General features: G+C 39.0%; 1 protein-coding gene across 4 annotated transcripts in view; it reads right to left on the reverse strand.

Moving 5' to 3' along the window:
* The window catches only part of meiob (meiosis specific with OB-fold), an 84,399-nt gene that overhangs the window by 1,831 nt on the left and 68,184 nt on the right, over positions 1-14,384 (reverse strand). Inside the window, exons 1-11 of one of the 4 annotated variants that reach the window (XM_062964236.1) lie at positions 10,204-10,884; positions 8,716-8,787; positions 6,606-6,663; positions 5,777-5,908; positions 5,134-5,206; positions 4,701-4,896; positions 2,726-2,826; positions 1,587-1,639; positions 1,390-1,485; positions 1,059-1,160; positions 182-335 (exon numbers count right to left, since the gene is read on the reverse strand). In XM_062964236.1, the coding sequence (XP_062820306.1) occupies positions 182-335; positions 1,059-1,160; positions 1,390-1,485; positions 1,587-1,639; positions 2,726-2,826; positions 4,701-4,896; positions 5,134-5,206; positions 5,777-5,908; positions 6,606-6,663; positions 8,716-8,778 (1,028 nt within the window). In that variant the 5' untranslated portion in view covers positions 8,779-8,787; positions 10,204-10,884. Of the gene's footprint in view, positions 1-181; positions 336-1,058; positions 1,161-1,389; positions 1,486-1,586; positions 1,640-2,725; positions 2,827-4,700; positions 4,897-5,133; positions 5,207-5,776; positions 5,909-6,605; positions 6,664-8,715; positions 8,788-10,203; positions 10,885-14,384 lie in introns of those variants that run through there. The other 3 variants (XM_003224755.4, XM_016995919.2, XM_008116804.3) reach the window with 3 other exon arrangements.

Here is a 14,384-nt window from a genome sequence, read left to right on the forward strand (position 1 = left end):
ACAGAGAACTCTTCCTGGCCACCAATCCATGAGTAGTTTCTGCCATTTCTATCCCTTCAAATACTGAACAAATTGATTCTAAAAGACCTATAGTGGATTCCCAGACCTCTGAAGGATCCTTCAATGGTTTGGGACAATGAAGGAAATAAGCAGTCAAGGTGCTGCTTAATGTGCTGCTTACCATCTGTTGCGTATGATCTTTGGTGTTTCGGTATCAATATTCAGTGTTGAAATGTAGGCAAAAATGATGCCATAGAAAGGTTCAGGCTTTCCGACTCTCTGCACAACTTCGGATTTTAACTGTTCCACTGTATAAACATCAGCTATTGTTTGCACTAAAGAAAGTGTATGGGAGAATTAGGATTATCTGAAATTTAGTTCAAATTCTAAAGATAGTGATTCCTAGTTATTTGGGTGGCTTATTAACACAAATTCATCACAAAAGGAGTGAAATTATATTTTGATGTATCAAGGCAGAACTGTATCCAACAGACCACACAGCCTCTGAGGATGCCTGCCATAGATGCAAGCGAAAAGTCAGGAAATAATGCTTCTGGAACATGGCCATACAGGCCGGAAAACTCACAGCAACCCAGTGATTTTGGCCATGAAAGCCTTCGACAACACATAATAATAATAATGCTTATAATCAGAACTATTTGCCTGGAATGACTGGTTGAAGAGCCATTGTCTAGATGTTTTGGACTACAACTCACATCAGCTCCAGCCAGCATAGTTAATGATTGAGGATCATATCCAAAATAAATAGATGCCATCATAATTATATTTTCCTTCTCTGAAGTCCATTGAGTCGTAATAGATGAATGCAAAATTCCTCTGCAGAACATACTATATTTTAACTACCTCTATTATTATTAGATCTGGATATTTTGGATATCTACTCTAAATTAAATAATTTACAGCAGTTTAATGATGAAATTCTCTAGAATTTACATAAATAAAACTTCCACTCAGTTTTGCTTATATTTTTTTAAAGATGAGGAAGACTAGAATCAAGGCCCCGAGTTTCATATATCAGTTTAACAAATCAAACTCACAATTTACAGATTCTCTGAATTGCTCTCCAAGATCATCATCTAGATCTAACATTTCTGCACTTTCTCGTATAAAATTGAGAAGAGTATTTGCTTCTGGGGTATCTTGCAACAAAAATGAAAATGAAAGCATTATTAATAAAAAGAAGTGTGTACAAAGCAAAATATTTACCTAGTAGTTTCAGTAGCAAAAAGGATTCATGCAGCAAGCTATGTTTGCTAATTGTCACCTACAAAGCTGCCTTATTGCTTAAGCACTCAAGTCATTTAAAACAATGGGAAATTATAAGGGATTTTATGCAGTTTAGACAAGGTTTTAACTACAGTTCCTTACCAGGATTTGTAGTGATGATGGTTTTTGAAATGACAGTGGCAACCATGCAATTTCTGAATTTGTCAAAGTTTATTCGTACATCTGCTGCAAAGATAACTGTAAGGAGGATACAACTGTTGTGTTATCTTTGCTAAAGCTTTATGTTACAGTGATAGACTCAGCTCAAAATATTTGGGAAGGAAGTGGGAATGATCTACCTGTTTCTCTAGGCATCCAGCTTTGTGCAAGTTGGATAGATTCATTGTCCCAGCTGGAGAGAGAGAGTGAACAAAAACATTAATTGGATTACAATGTACGTGTTTTATTTATGTGTAATGATAAAATCTTGATACTCATGTAAAATAATAGATGTTTATAAACACTGTAAACACGCAACTGCATAACACAGAAAGGAGAATACAATATAAATCAGGCATGGACAAACTTGGGCCCTCTAGGTGTTTTGGACTTCAGCTCCCACCATTCCTAACAGCCTCAAGCCCTTTCCTTTTCCCCCTCAGCCGCTTAAGCGGCTGAGGGGGAAAAGTAAGGAGCCTGAAGCTGTTAGGAATGATGGGAGTTGAAGTCTAAAACATCTGGCAGGCCCAAATTTGCCCATGCCTGATATAAACCCATGAGGGTGGGAAATACACAATGGAAGAGGATTGTTGTCTCAATGCTTTACTTGGTCTTATTTTGGCACCTGCAGATCCCTGTGGAAAACAGGATGCTTTCTGGTTTTGCTCATTAATGTTCCACTTAATATTTGTTTACTTCTAAAAGTCTTGACGCCAGCATTCATGCCAATCTTGGCTATAGGTCTTGGCTACATGCGCCTTTGAGCCAAGTAAAACCATCGGCCTTCCTAACGAAATGGCTTCTTTCGTTTGCTCCTCTCCACAATGACTTTTCATAATTGATTTGCGGCTGCTTCGCTCTGTCTCTCCGGAGGGAAGAATCTGTCAATAACTCAGAAACAGGTAATATATTCAAGGCCGGGCTTGTGTGTAATAGAGGTTAATGGTTACTGGTACCAGTTAATTAACACTGAAGTATTGTCACAATAAAAAAAGTCTTCAGTTAATGGTAGGAGCTTGCACTTGGGTTTAATGTCTATTTTTTTCTATTCTGGAGTGTAATAATTAAACTGTGTTTCCAATCAAGCCTTTGTCATGCAATTGCAAATGCATGGAATTGTGCAAAAGTACGAGGGGAGACCAGTTTTCTCCACCAAAGATACTGCTTCCATGTTTTCTTTTTTGTACCAAAGGTCTTTTAAGGTAAAAAGAAAAATGCAATAGTATCACAGTGTCTATTGCTTTATATTGCCAGGACCTGTCCTCAGAAAACAACTTACCATACCATTGCAAAGGAAGACTCTGTTTCATCATACAGCCTTACTTCACATCGCTGGCCTTTCCGTCTGTCCGAAGTGGTGAAGCATTTTGGCACACCAACCTTTGCAAAGTGGAGGGGGGAACACACAACAATATCTGGCTTTGGTCTCAATCTTGCATTTGTACTTAGCTTATCAAATAGTATTATTGTTCCCATCTTCTCTACTGTCTCTACTGTTTAGTGCAGGGGTCCCCAAACTAAGGCCCGGGGGCCGGATGCGGCCCTCCAAGCTCATTTACCTGGCCCCCGCCCTCAGTTTTATAATATAATATTTTTATATCAGTTTTAATAATATAATATATTGTATACACATATAATATTGATAATAATATTATGTTATACAATATAATACTAATAATAATACCATATAATAATATTAATTATATGTTATATATTACATATTATATAATGGTATAGTGGTATATTTCAATATATTAATATATAATGCTAATATATATAAGGCCATATATTTGAATTTGACTACACAGTGTGTACAGAATCTTGTATTACATTTGACTAAAAAAGAAAGCTCATTCTCAAGCTTTCATTGTAATCAGATTTATTAGGTTAGGAATTGCTTATGCTATCTGTTTTGCAAATTTCATAGATTAGATTAGGTATGTATATGTATGTGTATTTTAATATATTGTTTTATGGTTCCCGTCCCCTTGATCTGGTCATGTAAGTGTGATTTATTGTTATAATTGTATTATTTTACGTACTTTGTTTAATAATGTGTATTATGTTGTTATGTAATGTTTGTGTTGCTTTTATGACTGTAAACCGCCCTGAGTCCCATCCGGGAGATAGGGCGGTATATAAATAAAGTTTTATTATTATTATTATTATTATTGTGCTATGCTAATAATATAATGTATTGTATGTACATACAGCTGCTCTGAGTCCCCTTCTGGGTGAGAAGGGTGGGATATAAATGTAGTAAATAAATGCAGTAAATAAATAATTAATTTTAAACTTAGGCTTGGCCAAAGTCTGAAATGACTTGAAGGCACACAACAACAACAACAATCCTAATTAACTTGACTATCATTGGCCAATAGCAGGCCCACATTTCCCATTGAAATCCTAATAGGTTTATGTTGGTTAAAATTGTTTTCATTTTTAAATATTGTATTGTTCTTTCGTTGTTGTTGTTGTTGCACTACAAATAAGACATGTGCAGTATGCATAGGAATTTTTTCGTTTTTTGTATTTTTTTCAAATGATAATTTGGCCCCTCAACAGTCTGAAAGATAGTAGACCGGCCCTCTGCTTCAAAAGTTTGAGGACCCCTGGTTTAGTGTGTACCCACACTAAAACAAAACTACACATATCAAAAGAACAGATTGTGTCATAAAAGGAAAAATAAAAGGACAAAGGTAGAGTTTAGTCAGATGTTGAGTATGATGTCAAGAGGCCAATTCATTGTTAATGTTTAATTTAAGACTCATAGATGTCAACATTTTAAATGCTGTGTTTCATCGCATAATAATAATTGCTCCCCCTTTTTATTGAAAAAGAGGGGCGACCCTTACGTGAGGGGAAAAAAAGCTGCCTTTGGTTCTCCAATTTTTGGGTTTTTGTAAACTGATTTTTTACAAAAAAAACTAAACTGATTTATTCATGTCTGGAATTCCTCTGTTTTCTCATTGGTGTTCTCTATTTACTGTCCTGATGTTAGAGTTTTTTATATACTGGTACACTTCCTTACAGTATGCGATATCCAAGTGACACTCTAGATAAAGGAAGGTTTTGTTGACTATTCATTTTTGAAACTGTTCATCAATGTTGCTTGTTAACTTCCCTCCGGTCTACATCAAGCCAAGCGGCTGCTGACCAAAACATTCCTATCGACCGTGGCCCAATAAATCCTTATCTGTGCAGAAATCAATGAGGCCCCCCAGACTCTAATTTGTATGATTTTCCTGACTTACTGATTTAACAGCAGCAAGAACATTAATAATTCTCCCATCCAGGCTCTGTCCGTTGGCCACAATATCCCCCAGAGAGTAGAAGTCCTGGGGGTCCTTCACAGGGATGTTCAACAGGGAGAGCAGTTGGGGGTCCACTTCACCCGGGGAACAGATCCTCACTGTTGAATGGTTTTCACTCAGCAGGAGCTTGTAGTTGCTGCTTTGCGGACATATAAAAATTCACCAGTAAAGAAAGCATGCTCATATATCAAGAATACTCTGAATTATTGTCAAACAGATTCTTGATCATTTCTTGCGTGAGGAATGCTGGGTGGGAACTGAACTCCAACATCATGATTTCCAGACCTTACCTCACCCAAGCTTCAGAAAACAGGTAGTTTTGTATATCTTGGCTTTTTGGCGAAATTGCCTGGCCCTTTAAAGCAATTCATACCTAGGAGTTGTTGGGCTGAATTTTTCATCCCTTTCCACTTCTTTTGTTTGTACTAAAGGGTTTTCGATTATGACTGTAACAGGAGGAAACATGGAAGAAAGCCACATAAATTCTCATTTAAAAGTATGGCTTACATGCATAGCACATTCAGGCCCATTCATTTCAATAAACTGAGATAACATAAGGATATGCATAACTTTCTCGCTGAAATGACAAGAATTTCCATTGCAATCCTATAGTTTATTCACATATAAATCTTGCTGTCTTCGATGGACATAAGTATTTAGGATTGTACTCTTAACTCAGTGCTTAACTCTGGCCAAGTTGTTCCTTTAATGATAACTGTCATTGCATTTATTTATGATCCATTTGGGGAACAATGAAACATAATGCACATTTATGTTCTAAGAAACCTGGGGTTGCTTTTTCAGCCTTTTGCCTCTTGATGACAGCTTTACTGCACGTGAATATCCATTTTCTAAAGTTTACTTCTTCCCATTTCACTCCGTTTAACAGAACATTTTGGTTCCAATTAAATATCCTTGAAGGAAAGTGCACTAATATCACAAGCACATTGCATTTATTTCAAGGGCAGGGGAAATATATTGAAACTGACATATGTTCAGAATAAACTTTGTCTTACCACAATCGCCTACTCTAAAGCTATCAGAAAGCGACTTAATATAGTCCTCTCTTCCCCAGGAATTCACATTGATGAAGTATGACGGCGAATCGCGAACAGTGAAATTAAAAATGTATCTTTCTGATCCAATGTCTGGAGAAAGAATAAGCATTCATTAGAGCCCAGTGAACAGCCCAAGGCCACTGCAATATAAAATCCAGATTATCTGACTGAACCGGATTATGTGGCAGTGTAGCCTCATATAATCCAGTTCAAAGCAGATAATGTGGATTATCTGTCTTGATAATCTGGATTTTATGTAGAAGGACGCTCAGGCTGGATCTACACTGCCCTGTATCCCAGGATCTGATTACAGATGATCTGCTTTGAGCTGGATTATATAAAGATGGATCTATACTACCATATAATCCAGTTCAAAGCAGATAATTTGGATTTATATGGCAGTGTAGAAGTGGCCTCATACAATCCAGGTTCTGTCTGGTATTATCAGTTTTAAATCTCAGTACAGACAATGCTCTTCATTCAAACTTGAGCCCCAAATATTGCCATTTGCCCTTGCTTATCTTGGGCATCATGTTTCATACATCCATATGCCATAGCAAACATGGAAGCCAAGCATGTGATGTCAGCAAGCAGTCAAGAAGAAGCTAAGGGTGATCAAAGGCTAAAAAAGACTCTGCAAACACGTCAGTTGGTCATTTGAGAAATCCTGTGCGTAACCAGTAGAGGTCACCAGATTTGTTAAAATATGCACACATTTTTCATTCAGAGAAACCACTGACCAAGTTAGAACCTGAGAAACAGAGCTTAATCACTTTTTAAAACGTACTTTTTCGGTCTGGAAAGCCTTTGGCATCTGTTTTTCCGATCACCACACCAATTATATTCTAAGAAAAAAGAGATTACGGAATATATACATCAAAAGCAGGCGTACAGGATGGATTTGATTTCACTAATATTCCTTCACTAATAAAAAGCATACTTAACTCTTGGTATAAGTTCACTGCACTTATTCTCCAGATGTATTAATACATAAACAGTGCAAATAGCCTGCTTTGAATATGAAAAAAATGTGGAAAATTATGTAAAAAAATCAATACCTGTTTGCCAAATCGGATATCTACAAAAAGAGTTGGAATATATGAGGAGACACAAGTTGTTCAGACCTTTGAAATAAATACTGAATGCAAGACAGGAGACAAAATGCCCAAGGAAGAGACCATGCTTTTTTGTGCATTCTCTTATTTCAATTTGTTACTCATTTTGAATATAAAAAGTATCTTCATTTATTTTGTTATTCCAAAGCATGTTGTATTTTGTGCTATTATGTAGCCAAACAGCCAAACAGCCAAACAACAGACTTTGGTCAAAACCTGTTTAACAAATGTATTATCTGCCAAACAATTCTCTCTCACACACACAGATCGTGTATTTATTTTTCTTTCTTTGTGTGTTTTTTATACAAACAGAAGGGAGGTGATACCTATTGAAAAACAGTCTGTGTTACTTTCAGTCACTAGATGGGGCAAGGAAACTGTTTCTGCATTTATCTGGATGAGTTCCTGTGTAATGAACTATAATTTCCTCAAGCCTGCTTTGATAAAGCGCGGCCTATTAATCCCCATTCAAATTTTTTTTCCTTCCTAAATCACTATAATTTAATTAGATGGCAACATATCCTGAGCATAAATCTGCTGATAATGGAGAGCTGGCGTCTATTTTATGTCTTAAAAGACTCTGCTTACAACGGTATTTATTTCAAAGGTCTTCCTAAATTTTATCTTTGCAGAATTATTTCATTCAGATCCAGACCAAGCGAAATTTCCTTAATTCCAAATTAAAAGCATAAGATCTCTTTCCCGAAGCCTCTTGTAAAACCCCGAATGTCAAAGGAGCAGAAAACAAGAATTTGTGTTCATTTGATTGCACTTGGGGTTGACATTTTGCCAAATATTTGCTATTTTCATCGTTACTACAGCTCACTTCTGATTTTATGGAGTGATGTATTGTGAAAATACACCTATTTGCTAATTTCCTTCCACTTCAAATGAGATAATCTGGATTTTATATGGCATTGTAGACTATGGCCTCTTCTACACTGCCATATAAAACCCAGATTATCTACTTTGAACTGGGTTATATGGCTGCATAGACTCATATAATCAAGTTCAAAGCAAATAATATGGATTGTTTGCTTTGATAATATGGATTATATGGCAGTGTAGAAAGGGCCTTTGTCTCATGCAATATGTGAGAAATACACATTGCTAAGACTTATTTATATATATATATATATATATATATATATATATATATATAATCCACATTATTTGCTTTAAACTTGATAGAAAGGGCCTGGATCTAAACATGAAGCCAGAAATACTGCATAGGAAACTGCATTAGGATTTTCAAAATGCCCGTAGTTGTATGTAATGAACATATGCATTGCACGCAATAATGGGCCTTGCAATATCTCTCAGGGTCGAAATAGCAGCCAGTAATGGATATTTTTCCTTCTTAATTATCTTTTTTTGCAATGATGAAGGGAAGTCAAGCTTTGCCTGAATGGCAGGGGGCTTCCCAGGTGAGAGGAGCTCCCAGCTTGCAATCTGGTCTCTCCGGCCCCAAAGAATACAGAGCAGAATGCAGACTCTGTGCAAATTATCAACTCAACATCTATTTAAAGGGAGCACAAAGAGGCCTCTGAGGCTTCCGTCAATGGACTGTCCGGCTTGCCCTGACGGTCAGCAGGAGCATTGGTTTTCGCTTTCGGAGGCGGCACAAAGAACAGCTGACATCTTTTGTGCCCCATTATTATGTCAATGCTGCGAGTATATAAAGGGGCAAACCAATTACATAATTTTGCAGTAATACAATCTAAGGTAGTTATATACAGTTTCACTGGGGAAACAAAAAGGACTTCTGTCACCAAGACCTACAGGACGAGCGAGATTTGGGTGCAGATCGGAAACGGCGACAAAATTCTGTGCTGAATACGCCATTCGGTCCTCCTGGAATTGGACCAAAGCAAAGTACGTTAGAGATGTTTCTGTAAGTTTAATGTCACTTTAATTTAGGTTTTGCAGGCCTCCCATTGCATTGCTGTTTAAATGCAAGCAGCTGAGAGAAAAGCAAGATAATAATAATAACAATAATTTTGTCCTTGTGTCAATAAAATAATACAGTAGAGTCTCACTTATCCAAGAATCTCTTATCCAAGGTTCTGGATTATCCAAGCCATTTTTGTAGTCAATGTTTTCAATATATCGTGATATTTTAGTGCTAAATTTGTAAATACAGTAATTACAACATAACATTACTGCATATTGAACTACTTTTTGTCAAATTTGTTGTATAACATGATGTTTTGGTGCTTAATTTGTAAAATCATAACCTCATTTGATGTTTAATAGGCTTCTCCTTAATCCCTCCTTATTATCCAAGATATTCGCTTATCCAAGGTTCTGCCGGCCCATTTAGTTTGGATAAGTGAGACTCTACTGTAATCATCATCATCATCATCATCACACAGTCCTAGACACTTGAGAAGTGTTCGACTTGTGATTTTGTGATACGTAATCCAGCATATCCATCTTGTTTGCTGTGTCATACAATAAAATAATAATAATAATAATAATAATAATAATAATAATTTTGTCTTTGTGTCAATAAAATAATAATTTTAAAGGAGCAAAACAAAAACAAATCATTCTATGATTTCACAGGTGGCTATTATTATTATTACAGTAGAGTCTCACTTATCCAACGTTCTGGATTATCCAACGCATTTTTGTAGTTGATGTTTTCAATAAATCGTGATATTTTGGTGCTAAATTCGTAAATACAGTAATTACAACATAACATTACTGGATATTGAACTACTTTTTCTGTCAAATTTGTTGTATAACATGAAGTTTTGGTGCTTAATTTGTAAAATCATAACCTAATTTGATGTTTAATAGGCTTTTCCTTAATCCCTCCTTATTATCCAACATATTCGCTTATCCAACATTCTGCCGGCCCGTTTATGTTGGATAAGTGAGACTCTACTGTATTAAAATAGCAAAACCAAAACAAATAATTATGGCTCCTTCTACATTGCCATATAAAATCCAGATTATCTGATTTGAACCAGATTATATGGCAGTTATATGAGTCTACACTGAGGTACAAAATCCATATTATCCATTTTCAACTAGATTATATGGCAGTGCAGACTCATATAATTATAAAATCCATTTCAAAGTAAATAATGTGTATTATCTGCTTTGGTAATCTGGATTATATGGCACTATAGAAGGGGCCTAAAGAAGCTTTTGCTACAATGAGCGGCTGAGGGGGAAAAGGAAGGGGCCTGAGGCCATTCGATTGGTGGGAATCAAAGCCCAAAACACCTAGAGGGCCCAAGTTTGCCCATGCCAGCCTGCCTTAGATTAAGGTCCACGTGTCCATTGATGTGTAATCAAAATCTCCTCAGAGGGCTTCGTCCACATTTCCCACGTTTCCTCCCTCAAATGGGCGGGAAAACAACAAAGCTCCCACTGCGCAGACGCAGAAAAAGCGCACGTTTCCCTTCTCTCTTTATAATCACAGCCCAGGAATACAATAAACAGCCCCTGCTCCAACTGCGCAGGCGCAGCAAATGCCAGGCGCGCTCTCGCTTCTCACGTCTTATCCAAACTGGAAGATAAAACGTCAATGTTCCAACTGCGCAGGCGTTAAGGATAAAAAAAACCCGGACGTCCTCACACTCCTTATCCCTCTCCCATTCCTTAAAGGGCCAGCGCGTGTTGGAAGAAGTAAGGAAGCCAGCTCTCCCTGTCCTATGTGTGGTGGGATCCCGATCCCCAGGTGGGAATTGTAGTTTACCCTATAGCCAGAGAGCACACTGAACCCCACTCATGATGCCTCTACAGCAAAGTTTCCTAACATAACAAACTTTAAGGACTGATAAAGTTTCTGGAGGTAAACCTGGCACAATGTGAGTTGCAGTTAATCCACAACCTTATGCATTTTGTACAATTATAACACTGACTTTTTCAAATAACCTGGGCAACGCCGGGTACTCAAACTACTACTACTAGTAGTAGTAATAATAATAATAATCCCCAACCTTATGCATTTTGTACAATTATTTCACTGACTTTTTCAAATAACCCGGGCAACGCCGGGTACCCAAGCTAATAATAATAATAATAATAATAATAATAATAATAATAATAATAATAATAATAATAATAATAATAATAATCCACAACCTTATGCATTTTGTACAATTATAACACTGACTTTTTCAAATAACCTGGGCAACGCCGGGTACTCAAACTAGTAGTAGTAGTAGTAGTAGTAGTAGTAATAATAATAATAATAATAATAATCCCCAACCTTATGCATTTTGTACAATTATTACACTGACTTTTTCAAATAACCCGGGCAACGCCGGGTACCCAAGCTAATAATAATAATAATAATAATAATAATAATAATAATAATAATAATCCACAACCTTATGCATTTTGTACAATTATAACACTGACTTTTTCAAATAACCCGGGCAACGCCGGTTACCCAAGCTAGTAATAATAATAATAATAATAATAATAATAATAATCCACAACCTTATGCATTTTGTAGTTATAACACTGACTTTTTCAAGTAACCCGGGCAACGCTGGTTACCCAAGCTAGTAATGATGATGATGATGATGATGATGATGATGATGATGATGATGATGATGATAATTCCAAGCAAGTCACAAAAGTCAATGCCAAGAACCCAAACCCTGGGGCCGATATCTGATTTCTTTGTGTATCCCTGCGGCCTTTAATTGTGTGGCTTTCGGAAGGGGGAAAAACCCTTTGCTATGCTTCAAATATTTCCATTTATTAGTGCAAACTGGCTTTGTATTCACATTCTTGTTCCAAAATTAATTCTCCAAGATGCTGTTCCTCCAAAGCCACCTCTAATAACATTACATTGGAATTTATTTTGCATTTTCCTCTCTCTTTTTTCCATCGAAGGCCATGCCTCCCTAATGTGGAGATAAAAGAAGGCGACCCAATGGGGGAGGGAAAAAAGCCATCCATATCATTGGAACTGACAGACGGCGGAGATTCAAGCTGGGAAAAAAAACTCTCTTTCCTTGTTTGGGATGGGCATTTCATTACTTTGTGCCAAGCTTTGATCGAGGGACCGTTGAGTCTTTGGGGAGAGGGTTTGGCAAGAAAAGCTAGGAATTTCACCACTGAGAGCACCATGTTTTGCATTGGAGGGTGGCATCCCGTTTCATGACTTTGGTATTTTCTGTCTTCCTCTCCACATAGTTTGTCCTTCCTTTTTGAAAAAGAAGAAAATTTCAATGTGCCGTTGAAGGCTTTCATGGCCGGAATCACTGGGTTGCTGTGAGTTTTCCGGGCTGTATGGTCATGTTCCAGAAGCACTCTCTCCTGATGTTTCGCCCACATCTATGGCAGGCATCCTCAGAGGTTGTGAGGTCTGTTAGAAACTAGGCAAGTGGGGTTTATATATCTGTGGAATAATGTCCAGGGTGGGAGAAAGGACTCTTGTCTGTTTGAAGCAAGTGTAAATGTTGCCATTGGCCACCTTGATTAGCATTGAATGGCCTTGCATCTTCAAAGCCTGGCTGCTTCCTGCCTAGGGGAATCTACTTGCCTGCTAACACCTCCCAACAAAGGATTCCCTCAGGCAGGAAGCAGCTAGGCTTTGAAGCTGCAAGTAACAGTATACAGCAGTCTCTTTGAATTCACACAGAGAACAGAGGGAATAAACAGTCCTTTTAAACCAGTGGTTCCCAAACTTATTTGGCGTACCGCCCCCTTTCCAGAAAAAATATTACTCAGCTTCCCCGGAAAGGGGGTGTGGCTTAGAGGGGTGGGCGTGGCTCCTGCTCAAGGGGGCGGGACTAAGCCTCTCCCCAGTCCAAGATGTAGGGCTGGGAGGGGGAGGTGGGCGGGGCCACAAATGGGCAGCCAGGACTGGGATGGGCGGAGTTACGAGCTCTGAGGCAGGGCTGAGCTTCTATCCTTGTTCTGCGGCGCCTGCCAGGACACAGGGGGCGGGGCCTGACAGGACTGAACCTCTAGACCACGCCCCCGTGTTCTAACAAGTGCCTCAGGGGAGGTATATAGAGCCTCTTGGGAAGAGGCCCCGCCCCCGCCCTTTAGTCCTGAAAGGCCCCTCAGAAGAGGTATAGAGGCTCAGCCCTGTCTCGGGCTCTTGGAAGGAGGCCCCGCCCCCTTCCCTAGCTCCGCCCTCTGTGTCCCAACAAGCGCCTCAGGAGAGGTATAGATAGATTCTCAGCCCTGTCTTGGGCTCTTGGGAAGAAGCCACGCCCACTCCTCTAGCTCCGCCCCCTGTGTCCAAACAGGCGCCTCAGGGGCTCAGCCCTGTCTCTGGCACTTGGGAAGAGGCCCCACCCCTCCCCTGACCCTGCCCCCATGCCCTAATAGGTGCCATCACCGCCCCCCTGGATCGCTGCAGCGCCCACCAGGGGGCGGTAGTGCCCACTTTGGGAATCACTGTTTTAAACAGTCTTTAAATATGCCTCATTTGCCTTATAAATAATTAGGCTTCAGAGAGTCGGCAGCCATTTCCTTCCCTGACTGTTTCCAGTCAGCGTTCTCTTCACTCTCCAAGGTGAAAGTGGCAGTTAAAACCGTTTGTCTCAGCAGCAAGCCAGAGACAGTAGCCTTGGAAGAATGGAATTGAGTAGCTATATATTTTAAGCTTGTATAATGTGTTTTTTATTAATTACTGTTAATCATTTTAGATGTGTTGTTGATTTTTATTGATTGTATTTGGGCATTGAGTTTTGCCAGTTGTTGTAAGCCGCCTTGAGTCCCCTCGGGTGAGAAAGGTGGGATAAAAATGTTGTAAATAAATAAATAAATAAATAGCCAATCAGAATTCTGGCCCCTGGCTGGCTCAGCCAATCAGCTGCCCACACATGCCTTTCCAGTCAACCCACTCTCTTCATGGTGCCTCTTTAAAAATTCCCACAGTTCTCTGGACAAACCAAACCATGCCATTGTCTTTAGAGTTGTAGAAAGGAGAGAGGAACCAAAAGAGGGATCTCCAAAAGGAACCAATGTCTTCTCCCAGATTATGTCAAGGCTGTGTCAGTCAACCTGGGCAATTTCCAGTGGAGACCATTGAATGTGCCATGCAAAGGGACTTTGCAGGGGATATGCAGCTGTCTTTTCCCCGTCCAAAATAAATAAATGTATCCATCCCATTTCAAAGGGGAAGCACATTTGGGGTTGGGAGTCAAATAGAGAGCCCAGGGGATTTTGCAATGTGCCTCTTCAAAGCCCAAGGCGGCCCTGCCAGAATGCTTTCAAAAGTACTGTACAGTGGGGAGGCATGTTTCGAATAAAGGGAACATCCGTGAACCAAATGGCGAGGCCGTGTTCTGCGCTTGAAAGGCTCCAAAGCACAGAGAGCATAAGAGGGGAGTGGGGGCTTGCGGAGAGGATGACACACAGATCCCTCAAATGGCATCAATCTTTCGCTCAGCATTGGAGTCAATCGCATTGGCTCAGGAATATGAAATGAATCAATCCAGGGGATGCATACGATCGAATTACAC

This window comes from Anolis carolinensis, unplaced genomic scaffold, assembly GCF_035594765.1.
Source record: "Anolis carolinensis isolate JA03-04 unplaced genomic scaffold, rAnoCar3.1.pri scaffold_13, whole genome shotgun sequence".
NCBI classification, from domain to species: Eukaryota; Metazoa; Chordata; class Lepidosauria; order Squamata; family Dactyloidae; genus Anolis; species Anolis carolinensis.